Source organism: Lupinus angustifolius, chromosome LG16, assembly GCF_001865875.1.
Source record: "Lupinus angustifolius cultivar Tanjil chromosome LG16, LupAngTanjil_v1.0, whole genome shotgun sequence".
Classification (NCBI taxonomy): Eukaryota; Viridiplantae; Streptophyta; class Magnoliopsida; order Fabales; family Fabaceae; genus Lupinus; species Lupinus angustifolius.
In genome coordinates this window covers 813,636-831,384 of record NC_032024.1, presented here as the reverse complement: position 1 = coordinate 831,384, position 17,749 = coordinate 813,636, and the positions used below count along the sequence as shown (strand labels likewise).

General features: G+C 30.9%; 4 protein-coding genes and 1 long non-coding RNA gene across 6 annotated transcripts in view; 3 read left to right on the top strand and 2 right to left on the bottom strand.

Annotated features, from left to right (window-relative positions):
* On the top strand, nucleotides 480–2,308 carry LOC109329514 (putative cyclin-D6-1). The gene is made up of 6 exons (XM_019563199.1): nucleotides 480–815; nucleotides 900–986; nucleotides 1,185–1,280; nucleotides 1,378–1,576; nucleotides 1,678–1,808; nucleotides 1,909–2,308. Exons 1-6 carry the CDS (start codon nucleotides 648–650, stop codon nucleotides 2,032–2,034), a joined length of 807 nt encoding a protein of 268 aa, XP_019418744.1. The 5' UTR covers nucleotides 480–647; the 3' UTR covers nucleotides 2,035–2,308.
* Nucleotides 2,713–17,749, bottom strand: part of LOC109329747 (protein PLANT CADMIUM RESISTANCE 8-like) — a 26,788-nt gene continuing 11,751 nt past the window's right edge. Inside the window, exons 2-6 of one of the 2 annotated variants that reach the window (XM_019563536.1) lie at nucleotides 5,660–5,879; nucleotides 4,930–4,993; nucleotides 4,638–4,802; nucleotides 4,213–4,278; nucleotides 2,713–3,143 (exon numbers count right to left, since the gene is read on the bottom strand). In XM_019563536.1, coding sequence (XP_019419081.1) covers nucleotides 2,949–3,143; nucleotides 4,213–4,278; nucleotides 4,638–4,802; nucleotides 4,930–4,993; nucleotides 5,660–5,835 — 666 coding nt within the window. In that variant the 5' untranslated portion in view covers nucleotides 5,836–5,879 and the 3' untranslated portion in view covers nucleotides 2,713–2,948. Of the gene's footprint in view, nucleotides 3,144–4,212; nucleotides 4,279–4,637; nucleotides 4,803–4,929; nucleotides 4,994–5,659; nucleotides 6,091–17,749 lie in introns of those variants that run through there. The other variant, XM_019563535.1, reaches the window with a different exon arrangement.
* On the bottom strand, nucleotides 9,851–12,220 carry LOC109329745 (nitric oxide synthase-interacting protein). Its single transcript, XM_019563533.1, has 2 exons — nucleotides 11,921–12,220; nucleotides 9,851–10,769 (listed from the first exon to the last, which is right to left on the bottom strand). The coding sequence occupies exons 1-2, from the start codon at nucleotides 12,157–12,159 to the stop codon at nucleotides 10,094–10,096; spliced, it is 915 nt and encodes a 304-aa protein (XP_019419078.1). The 5' UTR covers nucleotides 12,160–12,220; the 3' UTR covers nucleotides 9,851–10,093.
* Nucleotides 13,088–16,465, top strand: LOC109329746 (ubiquitin thioesterase otubain-like). Its single transcript, XM_019563534.1, has 9 exons — nucleotides 13,088–13,190; nucleotides 13,300–13,535; nucleotides 13,915–13,980; nucleotides 14,083–14,166; nucleotides 14,304–14,426; nucleotides 15,401–15,453; nucleotides 15,620–15,669; nucleotides 15,744–15,844; nucleotides 16,014–16,465. Exons 2-9 carry the CDS (start codon nucleotides 13,371–13,373, stop codon nucleotides 16,278–16,280), a joined length of 909 nt encoding a protein of 302 aa, XP_019419079.1. The 5' UTR covers nucleotides 13,088–13,190; nucleotides 13,300–13,370; the 3' UTR covers nucleotides 16,281–16,465.
* On the top strand, nucleotides 14,441–15,032 carry LOC109329750. The gene is made up of 2 exons (XR_002105579.1): nucleotides 14,441–14,854; nucleotides 14,896–15,032. It is a non-coding gene; the product is annotated as an uncharacterized LOC109329750 (long non-coding RNA).

Sequence of the window (17,749 nt, the reverse complement as noted above, 5' to 3'; positions counted from 1 at the left end):
AGCGTTCGGATTCTCTGATATTAGGTCTCCAATACTGAAGTATGATAGGAAGTTAAGTATATACACATAATGTCACGTGTAAGTATCTGCATCCAATATTGAAGATCGTCTCTATTCATACACATACGGGGTTAAAAAGTATGGCTAATTGGGGTTTTAAACTTGTCTCAAGTAATCATCTTTTGCATGAAAAGTTAGAGTTAAAATACAAAATGTGTTACCTACATTCCCACATAAGCAAAATAGGATTGCATGGTTATGCAATTACACATATAATTTTGCCTAAAATATGTAACCACTAATTGTAGAAACCTATGATTTATGAACATCATTGATATGTGTGGGGACATTGGGTTCAACTAACATAGTACTCCTTAATTTGAACCAAATTATTGTCACAAAGAATGTAATGCTAATAAATACTTGGTCCAATTCTTAAGGTCCTAATAAATAACTGAGGCAAGGAACAAAGAATGCATAACATGGAATGTGTGAATAATTTTTGTGCCAACTAAGAAGTGCAGAAAGTGAAGCTTCTCTTTCTTTCTTTTACCACTTTTTGTCTCAATATCTTTCTCATGACATCCTTAAATTCCTCAATAATAACTATAACAAGTTGAGTCTAGCATAAGAAAGTGAAAGAAGATATGGAGTTTGATCTTGAAGACCCTTTTGCCAGCTTCAAAGAACACCAAAACTGTATTGTATCACAACTCTTTGCATCAGAATCTGATCATATGCCCTTCACAAACTCCTTAACTGCAACACATTCTCACCTTTCGTTACGCTGCGACGCAGTTTCTTTCATACTTCAGGTGAAAGTTATGTGTGTATAATATGTTAAGTACATCTTCTTTCATATCACATTTGCTATAGTTTGCTGTGTTATGCTATTTCAGGTCCAATTTTCATGCAATTTGGAGCCTTCTGTAACTTATCTTGCTATAAACTACTTGCACCGTTTCATGTCCAGGCAAGAAATTCCGGTAAGCAAATTTCTAGTGGTTTGTTTCCCTTTAGGAGAGGTTTTAAATTGCGGCTTTATATAAGCGCGGACATTTACAATTATGGTCGTGGATAGCGATTTAAATTCTTGTTTAGCTTAAAATTTGAAACAATTTTACATTGTCAATAAATAAGATTCCAAGATTTCCATTATTTCAACTAGTCCTCTAAGTTTGCAGCAGGGGAAGCCTTGGTTACTTAGGCTTGTTGCCATATCCTGTCTTTCTCTTGCTTCAAAGATGAAGAACACTCGGTTTTCGCTTTCGGATATTCAGGTAAATCTTCAAGTACATCTAATTACAACCATTAGTACAAGTACATGTACAATGGCATAGTAACTTGAACTAATGGTATTTACAATCAATGAAACAGAAACAAGGTTATGTTTTGGAGGCTCAATGTGTTCAGAAAATGGAGCTTCTAATTCTTGGTGCACTGAACTGGCGTATGAGGTCAATTACACCTTTTCCTTTCTTGCATTTCTTCATCTCTTTATCTGAATTCAAAGATCAAGCACTGAAGGAAGCACTTAAAGAAAGAGCTTCTGAGATAATCTTCAATGCTCAAAATGGTACTACTTGAAATATTCAAACATGTAAAATCCACTATAATCTTTAGCTATTCAATTTCAATCAACACAAACTCTGAATTGCATGATTCTTATGGTTGCAGAGTTTAAGATTTTAGAGTACAAACCTTCAACTATTGCAGCATGTGCCCTTATGTCTGCATCTCATGAACTATCCCCGGCGCAATATTCTATTCTGAGAGTTTCAATTACATCTTGTGAGTATATAGATGAGGTAAGTTTACATTCAACCACTACTTCCCTTTAAGATTTAAGGGAAGTGTTTTGATTCTTTGATGGTTTTAGCATAATAAAGTTTATGATAATTATTGTAGGAGACATTATCCAAGTGCTTTAATTTGATACAAGAGATGGTGAATATGGAAACAAATGAGTCAATGATGGATACAACTACAAGCTTTTTAAGCACTGAAACTCCCATCAAAGGGCAGAGAATTTGAGGGTCTTTTTTGCAATAAAGAAATCTAGGAGGACTGAAGAGAAAATAGTCAATATTATTTGGTCCATGTGTTTTTTGTGTATCATTATTTCCACTTAGTCCAAAATTGAATGGCTACAAGGCTTTGATTTGGACTATGGAGAGTTGAGAGATTCATACACTCCTAGTCACATTAGCCAAAAAAGAGAAAAGGGAAAGAGAAAAAACTACTGCAATCTATTGCATAGAATGATATTCAGAAATTATTTACAAAAATGCCATGTGGAGAGGGAGGGATTCATTTGAATGTAATTTAAAGTTTGTGAACATTATCTTATAATTATTGTATCTTTAACATGTCATATTTCTCTCCCTCTATATTGGTAATTATTGGCAACAGAAAGTTACAGTCAAAATTTTAAACACCAACATTGAAGATATTATGACATAATACACATGTAACAAATAGACTAGTAATGAACATTTTCAAAAGGCCAAATTTTAATCTGCATACTAGAACTATACATAAATGTAAGTGTACAAAATCAAAGGGAGGTTCAGCAGAGATATCAGGGAAAAAAGTATCATTCCAATGGTTAACATGATTCAGCCCATAGTGATAAACCTGCAACATGTTCAATACAATTTTTGTGTGGTGAAACCTGTTACAATACATTGCATCCATAGAGAATAAGAGTAGTAGAGAGTGAATGCATTCATAAGTCATAATAAATATTCATTCTGTCTATGGCAGACAAATGTACAAACATAGAAAATGGCATTCTTTTAACACCATAATACTAATCAAACTATACTAAAGAGGTTAACAAAATAAGACTATTCCTTGAGAAAATAACAAGATCCTATATGCACATTTGCAAAAACTAACATCTCCCTCCATCAGGGATAGAATTCAGATGAAGAATCATTGGTTGGTCAAGATTGATTGCTAACATCTATGCTCTTCTTTTCCATACAACTTTCATCACTATAATTGATAGCCACTACATGAGGAGGACTTAACTCAAACAGTGCTTTACTCCCATCACTAACACCACCTATGCATATTGTGTCGCCCCTACCGTGCCAAGTGCCGCCTTGAACGTTGTTCATCTCCAGTGTTCTAGACTCCTGCATCATATTATAAAGATGCCAAAATTCAATACTATGTTTGACACAACTTATACTTACATATGCCTCCATTTTGTCTATATTCACCATTAATCGGAGTGCGTATTGAGAGGTACAAGGATGTGATTATGATGTGGGATAAGATGGTCATGGGAATCAAGAAGGCGGCAAAGGAGACACTAAGTGAATCTAGAGGTTGTGGACAACAGAGTAAAGAATCACGGTCGGGACAAAAGCGTCAAAAACAAAGTTAAGGTGAGAAGGTAATGTTATAAAGCATGGTCCTTGTGTAAAACTACTCAAAGTTCAAAAAAATACAGGGTAGCTAAGAAAGGCAACAAGAAAGGTAGAAAGCAAAGGGAAGGAAGCATCTATAGGCTTACAAAGGGTAGCAAAAGAAAGACAAGAGACTGTGACCTAGTAGAATGCATTAAAGATGAAGAAAAAATCTTGATGATTGACGAAGATATAAGGAAATATGGAAGAACTATTTTCACAAGCTTTTCAATGATGATCATATTCTTTACATTATGATAGGCTAAACACTAAAGAGGAAAATCATAATTATATATTTAATCGTAGAATTCGAGAATTATAGATGAAAGAAGCTTTGAAAAGGATGAGAGCGAATCATTAGTTGACTCACAAAGTTGTTTAATAAGATTATATGGGATTATAACACAACTGTAAGACCTGCACTGTTAAATGGACTGGCTATTGGGCAGTAAAATACCGACAAGAGAATAAACTCAATGCAGCAGAGATGATAATATTGCGTTAAATGAGTGGACATACTAGACAGCGGGAATGAATGCATTAGGAAGAAAGTTAGGATAGTTCCTATTGTATAAAAGATGGTAGAATCGAGTCTTTGGTGGTTTGGGCATGTGTGGAAGAGATTAGTAGAAACCCAATCAGGAGACTAGATCAGATGGAGGTTAATCCAAAATTTAGAGGTAGATGGAGACCAAAAAAACCATACACAAAATGGTCGAGGGAGATTTAGAAATCAATATTTTATCAATATACATAATTTATGATATGTAGCATTAGGGAATTCTGAAATGACCTGACATAATGAACAACAAGGACAGACAAAATGGTGAGCACAATCGTCCAAGGAACTATCCCTACCCTGAAAAAAGTACCAAAAACTAGTGTGTTAGACAAGCCATTGTAGCCGAAACTACATCGAAGTTACTCAATATATATATTAGATAGAAAAGTAAAAGCATGTGAATAAATAAAATCCACAGATTACTAAGTCACATGACTCAAAGTATCCATATCAGCTAATCTTACTCTAACACGCGTGCACACAGAACGCAAGCAAAAATGGAAAATAATATTTGTCGCATCCCCAATCACATAAATGATAAATCCAAGCGAATTGGATAACGAAAGGTTACAGGATGCAACTATGGTTGAGAGAGGAACAAAAAATATCTATGAATAACAAAGTATTACTAAAAAATTGTGGACATAAATACACACCTTGATGTTGAATTTCCTTCTCATACGTGTTCGGAAGAATCCTAAGTATGCTCCAACAGTAATGATGAAGGCAATTGCCAGGTATAAATAGTGGTGACGTCTCGTGATAGTAAAGGCAATAAAGTTAAGAAAGGCACCCATAGCAAGAAGAAAATAAGCTACTGTCTGCAACGTAAAACAAGCAAATTAAATTTCAAACAATAAAATGATGAAGGTGTAGAAAGAGCAAATTTTAAAAGTGATTCCATTTCAAGACAAATGCACTGTGATTTTCCCCACAATTTAAATATACCTGAACATAGCAAGAACCAAAACCAGCTCGCTTCATGTTCTTCCCGAATCGGTAGCAAGGACAACTGCAACACAAAACAAGCTATTACTTAGACATGATATATCACTCACATCCTTGTGAATAGCCGCAAACTCCAGCACATTGTCTGTGTGACTTTTGGCATCCCAGACTTTCATTTGTCAGACAGGTATTTAACGAATACATGTATAAAGAAGTAGACAAAGCGCTCGAAATGTGTAAGAATAAGAAAACAACCAAGTATCTTAGTAACTCAGAAAGAATAAATGTCAACCTCACAAATCCCTCACCCCATGTTGAGAAAATAATAATAACAATCGACTCCCTTCGGAATTCTATAATTTAATTAGTGAAACCAGCTAGTTCTAAATCGCAAACTAAACTATAATCCACATTACAGTTACCATGAATCACATAGGGATCTAATGACAAAAAGGGAAATCTAAACAGGTAAGAATTAAGAGTTCATTCTCTTACAAACTGAAATTATAACCTCATAAAGATCCGTTTATCCAGAAATTAAGTAAAGAACTATCCCTCATTTCATTCAAAATTAGCAAAGCTTATCATAACAAAATACAATAACAACAAAAACCAAATCTCTTATACGAATCAAATATTGTCGTAATGTTCTATCATAAATAATATCGCGTAAATTGATATGAAACAGGATATAATGAAATAAAGTATGGGAAAAGAGAAAGAAACAGACCAAGCAGATTGAAAAGCAATTGTACGGTCATCAAAACAATCAAAGAGTTCACCCTCCCACAACCTAAGAACACCACCACCTTCACCTTGTTCTTCTTCTTCTTCATCTTCAACCCCAAGTTTCTTCTTACCCCAAGTACCATGTGCAGTTTGCATAGCCACAGAAGAACACAACATATTAAAATCCAATAGCCTCTCTTCTTCTCCATCTCCGCCACCATCTTCCTCCACCGCCACCACCACCCTCTCCTGCTTCTCCAAATCCACCATACCCAAAATACCCTTTTCTCAAAGATCCTTACTTTCGATACACCCAGATGAAATTTCAGATTTTTGAAGCAATCTTTGGGGGTTTTGCTTTATGGGGTTTCAAGAATCAGAAGAAAGATTACAACTTTTTACTTTTATTATTTATTTATTTGTTGTTGAGATGTGTGTGATGTTTGTTGGCGGGTAATGGTCTTGTGGTGGGTCCCATCATAAATGTCCCTGGTTTTGCTGACGTGGCCACTAAGATATAGGTTCAGATTTTCATATCCTGATTATTAGGTATTTATTACGGCATATTAAATTTTTTATTATGATTTTTGTTATTAATAGAAACTAGAAAAGGGTAAGAAATTTGAATAGAAAAAGGTATGAAACTTGACCAAGAATCAAATTCTTGTTGTTGACTAATAGAAAAAAGAATTCATATCTAAAGATGCTATCCAAAAATAAAAATAAAAGTTTATTTACTAGTTATTTAGTTCGATAAACTTGACTTATAAATTAAATAAATTAAATTTGAATTAGAAATTGAGACTATGAAAATAACTCAAATGAAAACCATTTTTATATAAAAATTATAGAAACGGTAAATTAGGTCCTTACAATTATATATGGATATTATTCAAATTTAGTTAATAATTATTTGATAAAAAGCCATTCGTGGATATTGATTATTTTCACTTCTCATGTGAGCAATTGTTTCCATTTGAAACACTGTATGTACATACATACATATATATATATATGCAAACAATTTTTAATACATGAAGTTTGATTGATAATTACATTTATTATTAAAATTGACAAACTTTATTCATCTATATATATAATTCATTAACACCTAGTTGCCCTTTAAATTTCTGCTAATGAGTTAGAGCTCGTTAAATTGTTTAAAAATTCATGAACTTTAACTGTATAAATAGTTTGATATTAAAATTGACTCGAAATTCAACTCAAGTCTAACCTTAATGATTGGGTTGAATCACGTTCATATGAACTCATTTTCACCATTAGATGGGCATTGAAAATAAAATTATAGGTAAAGGCAAGAGTTTTGACATGATTATATTGTCATACCGCATATTTTGATATATTATATGATATAATCCATATATCCTGCAGTTTAATGATTTGTTTGAATGACTTGTGAATGTAAAACCAATTTATTGTCAATTAACCAAGTTGCTTTATATATGATATGGGTTTAGAATGAAATTAATGGAATATAGCCATATTTTCTTGGAAAGTAGTAAACTTGTAGCATATTAAAACGAATTAATTTAATCATATTATTTTATAAGAGAGACGTTTATTTTCATTAGTTATTGATTATTATAACTAATTTTTTTTACTATCATAAGTTGACTATATTGAAAATCTTCTTTGCTTGGATATTTGTTTGTGCCTTCAAACTAGTACTAGCTTGATCAGACAATAAAAGAGTCTCGAGGAAAAACATTTCATATACAATAGGAAGATTAAAAAAAAAACATTTCATATACAATAGGAAGATTAAAAAAAAAACATTTCATATACAATAGGAAGATTAAAAAAAAAACATTTCATATACAATAGGAAGATTAAAAAAAAAACATTTCATATACAATAGGAAGATTAAAAAAAAAACATTTCATATACAATAGGAAGATTAAAAAAAAAACATTTCATATACAATAGGAAGATTAAAAAAAAAACATTTCATATACAATAGGAAGATTAAAAAAAAAACATTTCATATACAATAGGAAGATTAAAAAAAAAACATTTCATATACAATAGGAAGATTAAAAAAAAAACATTTCATATACAATAGGAAGATTAAAAAAAAAACATTTCATATACAATAGGAAGATTAAAAAAAAAACATTTCATATACAATAGGAAGATTAAAAAAAAAACATTTCATATACAATAGGAAGATTAAAAAAAAAACATTTCATATACAATAGGAAGATTAAAAAAAAAACATTTCATATACAATAGGAAGATTAAAAAAAAAACATTTCATATACAATAGGAAGATTAAAAAAAAAACATTTCATATACAATAGGAAGATTAAAAAAAAAACATTTCATATACAATAGGAAGATTAAAAAAAAAACATTTCATATACAATAGGAAGATTAAAAAAAAAACATTTCATATACAATAGGAAGATTAAAAAAAAAACATTTCATATACAATAGGAAGATTAAAAAAAAAACATTTCATATACAATAGGAAGATTAAAAAAAAAACATTTCATATACAATAGGAAGATTAAAAAAAAAACATTTCATATACAATAGGAAGATTAAAAAAAAAACATTTCATATACAATAGGAAGATTAAAAAAAAAACATTTCATATACAATAGGAAGATTAAAAAAAAAACATTTCATATACAATAGGAAGATTAAAAAAAAAACATTTCATATACAATAGGAAGATTAAAAAAAAAACATTTCATATACAATAGGAAGATTAAAAAAAAAACATTTCATATACAATAGGAAGATTAAAAAAAAAACATTTCATATACAATAGGAAGATTAAAAAAAAAACATTTCATATACAATAGGAAGATTAAAAAAAAAACATTTCATATACAATAGGAAGATTAAAAAAAAAACATTTCATATACAATAGGAAGATTAAAAAAAAAACATTTCATATACAATAGGAAGATTAAAAAAAAAACATTTCATATACAATAGGAAGATTAAAAAAAAAACATTTCATATACAATAGGAAGATTAAAAAAAAAACATTTCATATACAATAGGAAGATTAAAAAAAAAACATTTCATATACAATAGGAAGATTAAAAAAAAAACATTTCATATACAATAGGAAGATTAAAAAAAAAACATTTCATATACAATAGGAAGATTAAAAAAAAAACATTTCATATACAATAGGAAGATTAAAAAAAAAACATTTCATATACAATAGGAAGATTAAAAAAAAAACATTTCATATACAATAGGAAGATTAAAAAAAAAACATTTCATATACAATAGGAAGATTAAAAAAAAAACATTTCATATACAATAGGAAGATTAAAAAAAAAACATTTCATATACAATAGGAAGATTAAAAAAAAAACATTTCATATACAATAGGAAGATTAAAAAAAAAACATTTCATATACAATAGGAAGATTAAAAAAAAAACATTTCATATACAATAGGAAGATTAAAAAAAAAACATTTCATATACAATAGGAAGATTAAAAAAAAAACATTTCATATACAATAGGAAGATTAAAAAAAAAACATTTCATATACAATAGGAAGATTAAAAAAAAAACATTTCATATACAATAGGAAGATTAAAAAAAAAACATTTCATATACAATAGGAAGATTAAAAAAAAAACATTTCATATACAATAGGAAGATTAAAAAAAAAACATTTCATATACAATAGGAAGATTAAAAAAAAAACATTTCATATACAATAGGAAGATTAAAAAAAAAACATTTCATATACAATAGGAAGATTAAAAAAAAAACATTTCATATACAATAGGAAGATTAAAAAAAAAACATTTCATATACAATAGGAAGATTAAAACACTGTTGTTTTGTATCTTGATGCTTTATGCACTTTTTAGTCTCTCATATTTTTCGATCTTAACATCTTAACAAACAGTTTGGTCTTGAAAAAACCTAAAATGGTCTCTACAAATTTCAAATGTATGATAAATTAGTCCTTGTTGGGGTCAAATTAGTTTCTACCAAATATTTTCAAACATACTAAAAAGAATTAATTTGACCTACATTTGATATTTTTGTGGATTCACATGAGTATTTACTCTTGATTTTTTAGACGGAACGAAATTTCATTTTATAAAAGGATTAACTAAAGAAGAAGAAAATAAAAGGATTGGGTAACTAAGGGAGGGGATTTTTGTATGTGAAAGTGATATATTAGAATGTTGAGAAATGAAGTTCAGTTTTCCTTAATATAAAATACTTATTTTTTCTTGAATTCTTTAGGGCACCAGATAACATCACAAATAAAATAGTAAAATCATACAAAGTAGAATACATGATCAAAGTTAAGGGTAGATAATGATGTGTTACCAAGGCAACATGGTAACTTTGTCTTGAGAAGCTAATGCATAATCTTATTGTTCTGAATTAAGTTCATAGATCAGACAAGCTAAACCAGTAAGTCTTCAAGTCTTCATTGCAGGTCTAACCAGCCCCAACCCAGAACCACTTCCCAAATGCTTGAAGTCTCTGGCTTCAAGATGATCTCCATGACCAGCAAAACCTGTTCCTCCTTTCTCCAGGTTCACCATATGTCTCTCTTTACAGGCCTTGTTGCAAACGATACATACTTTATCAACAGCCACGAACCGGTCAGCACATTTCTTGCAAAATACATGCCCACATGAACTAAGGGCCACAAGTGACATTGTGTTGGTTAGAGTGACTTTGCAGCTAGGACAAATGTAGGTCCTATCAAGATTGTTGGATTTTTTATGATCACTAGTATCTTCAGTGAATTGGACAGGGAAAAGTGTCTTTAACTTCAGCTTCTCATTTCCTTCAGGACAGACAGTACTGGTAGAAGGTGCTTCCACTTTAACAGAAGCTTCTGGTGTAGCTGAAGGCAGCCAAAATGCCTTCATTGTCCGAAGGGCTTCCTCCTCATAGGAAGTGACCTTCACACTGTTAGCCCCATGGAAACCATTCTTATCACGGCTATAATTTCTATCACTGTATTGTGGCAAAGCGCCATGATTTTGCTGATCAAATGCATCAAGCTCTTTAGCCTTTTCTAACATCAATCTCTCTTCTTCCTCTTCCTTTTCTTGCTTCTGCTGAGTAGCATGGGCTACAACCCTCCTGTTTTATTGTAAATACCAATATCATAACCACATCGTTAAGATTAATAACATTAAACAGGTTTTATAATAACATCCACAGCAGCAACTCCAGCAAAGAACATAATATGATTATCTAAGAAAAAATGTAAAGGGTACTCATTCTGCATAAGAACTCAAGGGGAACAGCAGATTCGAGATAGAACTAGTTAATACGGTTTGTTAATCATACGAAAAATTTCGAAAATTCAGCTATGGCAGATAGAACATAATTTTACAAGATTGTCCAAGCAACATCTAAGACAAGTTAAAGACCGACCCTAAGGGACTAGAGAAAAATATTATGAAAATTCTGTAGAACAGGTCATAATTTTACACGATTACCACGCAACATCCAAGACAACAAGTAAAAGCCTTTTCTAAGCGACCCAGGAAAAATATTATGAAAGTTCCGAGTGTAAAGCATTATAATTTATATGAAAATGGAATTATGGATGATAGAGGAAAGTTGTGTTAAATCAAGCTAATCTAAAAACTCGTAGAAGCCTGTAGTGATGATCAACTGGAACCATATCAGCGGGGGGAAAAGACTAATGTACACATAGGGGCAGATTCATGATACAACATTCACTTTGCGAGACTGAAACCTTTTTGTGAATAATATGGTTATGAGAGGGAAAAAACACTTATATTCTAGTTAGTTAAATTACTTAATCAAAATATTTGACAAGTTTTGCAAAACCCTTAATCTCCATTTCACTAAAAACGTCGCAGGAAGACAAGACCACCTTAAATGTTTGATTTTATCCATTCTTCAGCAATTATTAGGTGCCTAAAAGGAACATCCACACAATCATGTACTATTCTCTCAAAATAAAGTTATAGGAACATCCACGCAATCCTGTAGTATTCTCTCAAAATGAAGTTATTACATCATTATTAGGAACCTACAAATTAAATGTCAAAATTCTACACAGCAAGTAAAATTATTAAAAAGACAATTTTCTAAAATTCACCAACCTCAACATTTTAAAACTATAGTTTTTTAAAAAATTCATCTTGAAATAACCTACTCAATTAAAAATTGGGGCTATTTTGAGCATAAACTAAACCCTAATCCCTAATATAAAAATTCGAAAGTGATGCATATGAATAATAGAATCGAGTAAATACCTTTGAATATCTTTCTTCTGAGACAAGAGGCACTCAAGAATGCACTCTTTGCAGAAAAGATGTCCCTTCTGACAACTCATAGGGTCAATGAAGGGTTTCAAACAAAGAGAACATGCATCGAATGGCTTTATTGAATCTTTCCCTAACCTCTCTTTTTGGGTTCCATAACCAAGCTTGCGTTTCTCATCGTACGTGAAGAACGCGAGATCGTTGTTGTTCTTCGAGTGTCTCTGAGGCATTTCTTTGATTTAGATAAGAGGCTTCGTTTGTTTCAGATCTTCTTCTTCAACCTTACGAATGGAACATCGAGTTTATTTAATGGGCTTCTTATAGAGCCATTGTGCTATTGGGCCTGTGTTCATGGGCTTTCCATTAATAAGGAGAATTTTTTTTTTGGTTTCCTACAAGTATCCTCGCACGGGAGGCAATCATGTCCGAGCCGGGAACATCCACAGTACGTGGGGCTAACTCTCTCAACGAACATTTTTTCCATCCACAAGACTCAAACCCGGGTTATTGCTTAAGAGGAATCAAACATGTACCTAAATAAGGGGTTATTCAAAATGTAAGGATTCGACTCCTGGTTACATTTTATAGGTGGGTTAATCACAACATCCGAAATTGATTAATTCCTTATGCTTAAAATAAAGATTACTTTTTGTAGTACAAAATTAAGTATATCATTAATTCCTTTGTATGACTTGAACTTTAAAGTGAATGATACGAAAATATGAATATTGAATCATATAATAACAATGTAAATAACTCTTGCAATATTGTGCATATATGAGACCAAACATTGCTTGCCATTATTATTTTTTAAATTATCCTTTGCTTATATAGATTGGACCTGACATTTACTCTCTAAGAACATATCATTTATCTTAAGTGGTGTCTCATTCCCTATGCAAAATCAATTAGAATATTATTTTTTATTACTTTTTAAAAAAAAATTCTTTTATTCACATATCAATATATAATTAGTTTAAAACATATAATAAGATACTATTATCTGCACTAAATCGAATCTAGACACTAAATTTTAATTCCTATTTCCCACAATGTTTGGGTTTGGTCTAATCATAGCTTTCATTTCCCATAGGACACGTGTCAGGAATTCGTTGATTAATTAATTATGTGTGAATAATATATAAGATTGATTACAAAGATTTGGGAATTTAGGGATTTGTTTCACTTCACTGATCTCGAACTATTTCTCTCCATCACTGATCCAAACCCTTGCAGATTCCTTCTTGCGTTTGCGTGGAAGGTTAAGCCCTACAACTTTCCATTTTCTATTTTTTTTTTGCTTTTCTTGAATTATTTTCTCTCTGAAAGCTAACTGGAGAATAATTAACCGTGATTTCTTTCATTTTCAGTTACAGCTAAAAAAAAAGATTTATTTTTGGGAATTGGGTGAAAAGCGGTGAATTGGTTCAAAAGGGGAAAAATGCAGAATAAAGATTCATTTTTTGAATATGAGGAAACAGATTCTTTAGCATTTCCGATGTCTGAATTCGATGAATGTAGCAATTTTGGTGATGATGAAATTCTGCATCAAAAATCTTCAATTCAGGATGAGGAAGCCAATAAGGTCCCATTTGTGGGTGATAAGGCAAGGCTAGTTGCATAAACACTTTCAAATTTGTTATCAATTGATTTAGATTCAATTAGTTTACGATTTACAAATTTTACATGGTATTGTGGTTATACATGCTCTTCCCCTGAAACTTTGAATTTGGTTTATTTAAGGAAAGTGATAATTGTGTTGATTGGATTACTTTATGTTCTTCATTTATCTCATGCTATGTGGCTTCTATTCATAGTTACATGGTTCCTTCAAAGTGACGAACCACATACCGGATTCCATATAACAGAAGTCTTTGTAATAATATGGTTAAAAGTGACGAACCATATAGAACTTGACACTAGAACTAATACTATGAACCATATAATTGTGCTTCTGTTATAATTTTGCTATGACAAATTGGCAGGAACCATTATCTAGTTTAGCTGCTGAATATCAATCGGGCAGTCCTATCTTGCTGGAGAAAATAAAGGTTAGGTCAACCTTTTCTTTCTCCACTTATTTGTATGTGTTTTACATTCTCCTAGCATCTTAACATGTTTCTTGAACCTTTCTCTTGTGATATGTAATACAGGTGCTCGAAGAGCAATATGCTGCCATTCGACGTACTCGGGGAGATGGGAACTGCTTCTTCCGCGGCTTTATGTTTTCATACCTTGTATGTTTTAATGTGTATAGCTCAGAATCAATTATCCTCCATTTTATGTTTGGATGACTATTCTGGGGTCTATGGCGTAAGACATCAAATATTTCAACAATTTTGGTAAATGGATTAATTGCCTTGCTTTATTTCAGGAGCATATTTTGGAATCTCAAGACCAAGCTGAAATTGATCGTATCAAAGAGAATGTGGAAAAAAGTAGAAAAGCACTGCAGACCTTGGGTTACCCAGACCTGACTTTTGAAGATTTTTTTTCGGTAACATAAGTGCCCCCCCCCAATACTCCTTCTTTTCTATGGTATATGTGATTATTTATTTTAATATCTTAAGATTTCTTTGGCAAAAATGTGTGCACACTACACAACTTCTAAAGTTTGAAAATTGCTACAAAGTTTTGGTTGCTATTTATGAAAGTAGATATAATGCACTGATTTACTGAATAATCTCCTAAACTTTGGTCTAGTTGAAAGTAGATACCATGACTTTTCACATTTGACCACTAAGCCCTTATCCTATGGGAAATGTTTGAATAGATTCTTCCATCTATCCATTTTTAAGTTGTTAATGGTTTCTTTAGTCATGTTGTGAATTAGGTGACTACTTTTACTTATTTCTAACTATTGTAATTGGTAACTCGTTACCCAATTACAATGTCACATGATAGAGGTTATTGAGCTGAGTTCTTGTGAAATCATAGACTTAAAACCATGATCAACAAAACAAAAGCTGAAAAGTAAATGCCTCTAGAAGTTACATTTACAGAGTATGGGAAATGATTTCTTTTGGTGAAGTCTGGAGTATTATTGCTTCACAAATTATGCATATCTCCTTGCTTTTATTCAAGCTTTTTCAATGAAATTGACGAAAAAAGGGAAATAGAAACTTTTGGCTGTTTAGAAAGTGTTGTATTGAAGGGAAGAATCTGGAAGATCTTCTGATCACATAGGTGCCATTTAATCCATGTTACCCGACCTCACCTCGTGGAGAAAAGCTTTTTTTGTTGTTACTTGGCATATTGTTCTTCTTTGTTTCATGGTGAAAATATAGCACAATCCAGAAACATAATGCTCAAATACTTAGAGAACATGATTTTAACTAGAACATGGTGGATTATAGTAATTCTAAATCTTTAGAGGCATTTTCAGAGGTTTAAGTTTACATGTACAAATGCTTTCCTTATTTATGGATATAATTTTACTTATGGTTATCTTGATCTTGTAAAAAAATTCAGTTATTCCTTGAGGAGCTGGATTGTGTTATTCAAGGGAAAGAGAATTCTATAAGGTGTTAACTTCTTCCTTCACCATAGATTGGCATTTATAATCATGAGCTGAAACTTGAAAGCATGATATGTTCTTGGAATATTTAATTATCACAATTTGGTCATTATCTGTTACTTTCTTTTTCTGATGTGGTTTTGTTTGAATGAATTGTATAAACATGATCACAGTCATGAAGAGCTTGTTCTTAGAAGCCGAGATCAATCAATATCTGATTATGGTGTGTTTTTTAAACCCTTCCCAAATGCCCTGCTCTTATTTCTCCCATTTGTCTTGACAAATTTGTTTGGTTAGTTGTTATGTTCTTCAGATTTGTTACATCTGCTGCAATCCAAAAGCGCTCAGAATTTTTTGAACCATTTATACTGGGCTTATCTAATACAACAGTTGAACAGGTTCGTTCTATGATGAGAATTTTTCTATTCCTCCAAAAGTTCCTTGTCAAGTTAATATATGACAAAAATGAAACACCCCAGTAGTTTTATTATTGAAAAATTGTCCATGTTTTCAATCTTTTGATTCTAATATATTGTTCTCCATCTCATGTTGTTTATTTTGGTTTAGTTTTGCAAATCATCTGTTGAACCAATGGGCGAAGAGAGCGACCATGTGCACATTACTGCTCTTTCAGATGCCTTGGGTGTTCCAATCCGTGTTGTCTACCTTGACCGCAGCTCATGTGAAACGGGGGCTGTCAGCGTAAATCATCATGATTTCATGCCCGATGATGGCGATCTCTCAAATGCTGTTACTAGCTCTGAGAAGAAAAATCCTTTCATCACGTTGCTATATCGGCCTGGCCACTATGATATGCTCTATCCAAAGTGTTGATGAACTTCTTGTGAAAACCTTTTGTCTGTTACTTTTTTTGGTGGTTCATAGGGCTGTAACAACTATGCACTGAGCTTAAGCACACTTGTGGTCTATAACCTTGTTAATATTGAATGTTCAATTGTCTACAATGATTACTTGTTTATAAGAGATTGATCAGCAATATATGCCAACATTAATGCTCAGTAGTAATCAAAAGTCGACAATCTTAGAGATCTAGTAGTACCTTATGTATTTTTTATCGTACCGTAAAAAAGTGTTATCTATAAGTCACTCACTCATGTAGCTACAAGTACAATCGATTGGTTCTTATACATATCAAGTTACATATTGTTTGCTTTTTCATTTAGAAAGAAAATAAAAAACATTTAAATCAATCATGTTAAGTTATGGTTGATTGTCTTTTTTCATAGTAATTGATTGGCAATATATTTTTTTATTTTAAAAAATCAATATATTAATAATAATTGATTAACTTCTTGACCGACAATAAATTAATTAATAATAAATACTATAACAAAATAGGTAGAAAATCTTAAAAGAAAACTGTCACGGATCACATTCTGATACTAATTTAGATTTAGGTATATTTTCTCATTAAATTCTCATTAAAACTACAACGTTCAGCATTATTTTTAAGACAATATTTAAGAACTTCAAATTTTAAAGTTTTTTTAGAAAACTAAAAATGCTAATTTTTAATTTGAATCTAACATTCTAATGTTGATTTGATATTGTTATGTTCTAAAACATTCTCTTAAGATATAATAGCAAATTGTAATGATAAATGGAAAAACAGAATTATATTATATGACTTTATCTTATAATATGACACTTTGACATCTGTACTTGTTGAGATGAACCCTTAGTAATACAAAAAGAATTTTATTTTGATGTTTTACATTTTCATATTTTTAGATCTTTTAATATTTTAAAAATTCAATGTATATTTATACTTTATTTTTCAACCATACATTTTATGTATTCCTTCATTATTTCTTCCTTTATCTCTCCATTTTTTAATGTAGTTTCTAATGCAAATTTAAATATGTTTATAGTAAAAAACTATATTAATATTTTATATGTTTTAATGATTTCTTAAATACTTAAATTATTTGCTTAAAAGTAAACATCATCAAAATGTCAATAGTTTAATTCATGTGTACAATATTTATTGGTAGGACAATTATGCACCCAAATAAATTAGTTCATTAACTGCAAAATGAATAATGCCCTTAATAGTACAAAAAGAACATAACATCAGAAGAATAAAATGAATGATGTCATTCATTTATATTACTTTTATCTTGATTGTAAATGAATGATAAATGATACTATAAAACACTCATACAATATATTAATGTATACATCTTTTTTCTCTGGAATGAATGGGTAACATTCAACCTAAACATCCTTCATTGAATTCCCTCAAATTAAATTTCCTTTGTAAGTGTCTTTTTTTAATATTA

Excerpts from the sequence above, each read along its gene's own strand:
- LOC109329514 (XM_019563199.1), top strand. The coding sequence starts at position 648 with ATGGAGTTTGATCTTGAAGACCCTTTTGCCAGCTTCAAAGAACACCAA. Across the intron at positions 987-1,184 it reads TGTCCAGGCAAGAAATTCCG|CAGGGGAAGCCTTGGTTACT; the intron begins GTAAGCAAATTT and ends CTAAGTTTGCAG. Across the intron at positions 1,809-1,908 it reads CTTGTGAGTATATAGATGAG|GAGACATTATCCAAGTGCTT; the intron begins GTAAGTTTACAT and ends TAATTATTGTAG.
- LOC109329745 (XM_019563533.1), bottom strand. The coding sequence starts at position 12,159 with ATGCCTCAGAGACACTCGAAGAACAACAACGATCTCGCGTTCTTCACG. Across the intron at positions 10,770-11,920 it reads CAGAAGAAAGATATTCAAAG|GAGGGTTGTAGCCCATGCTA; the intron begins GTATTTACTCGA and ends ACAATAAAACAG.
- LOC109329746 (XM_019563534.1), top strand. The coding sequence starts at position 13,371 with ATGCAGAATAAAGATTCATTTTTTGAATATGAGGAAACAGATTCTTTA. Across the intron at positions 14,427-15,400 it reads CTTTTGAAGATTTTTTTTCG|TTATTCCTTGAGGAGCTGGA; the intron begins GTAACATAAGTG and ends AAAAAAATTCAG. Across the intron at positions 15,670-15,743 it reads TCAATCAATATCTGATTATG|TTGTTATGTTCTTCAGATTT; the intron begins GTGTGTTTTTTA and ends TTGTTTGGTTAG.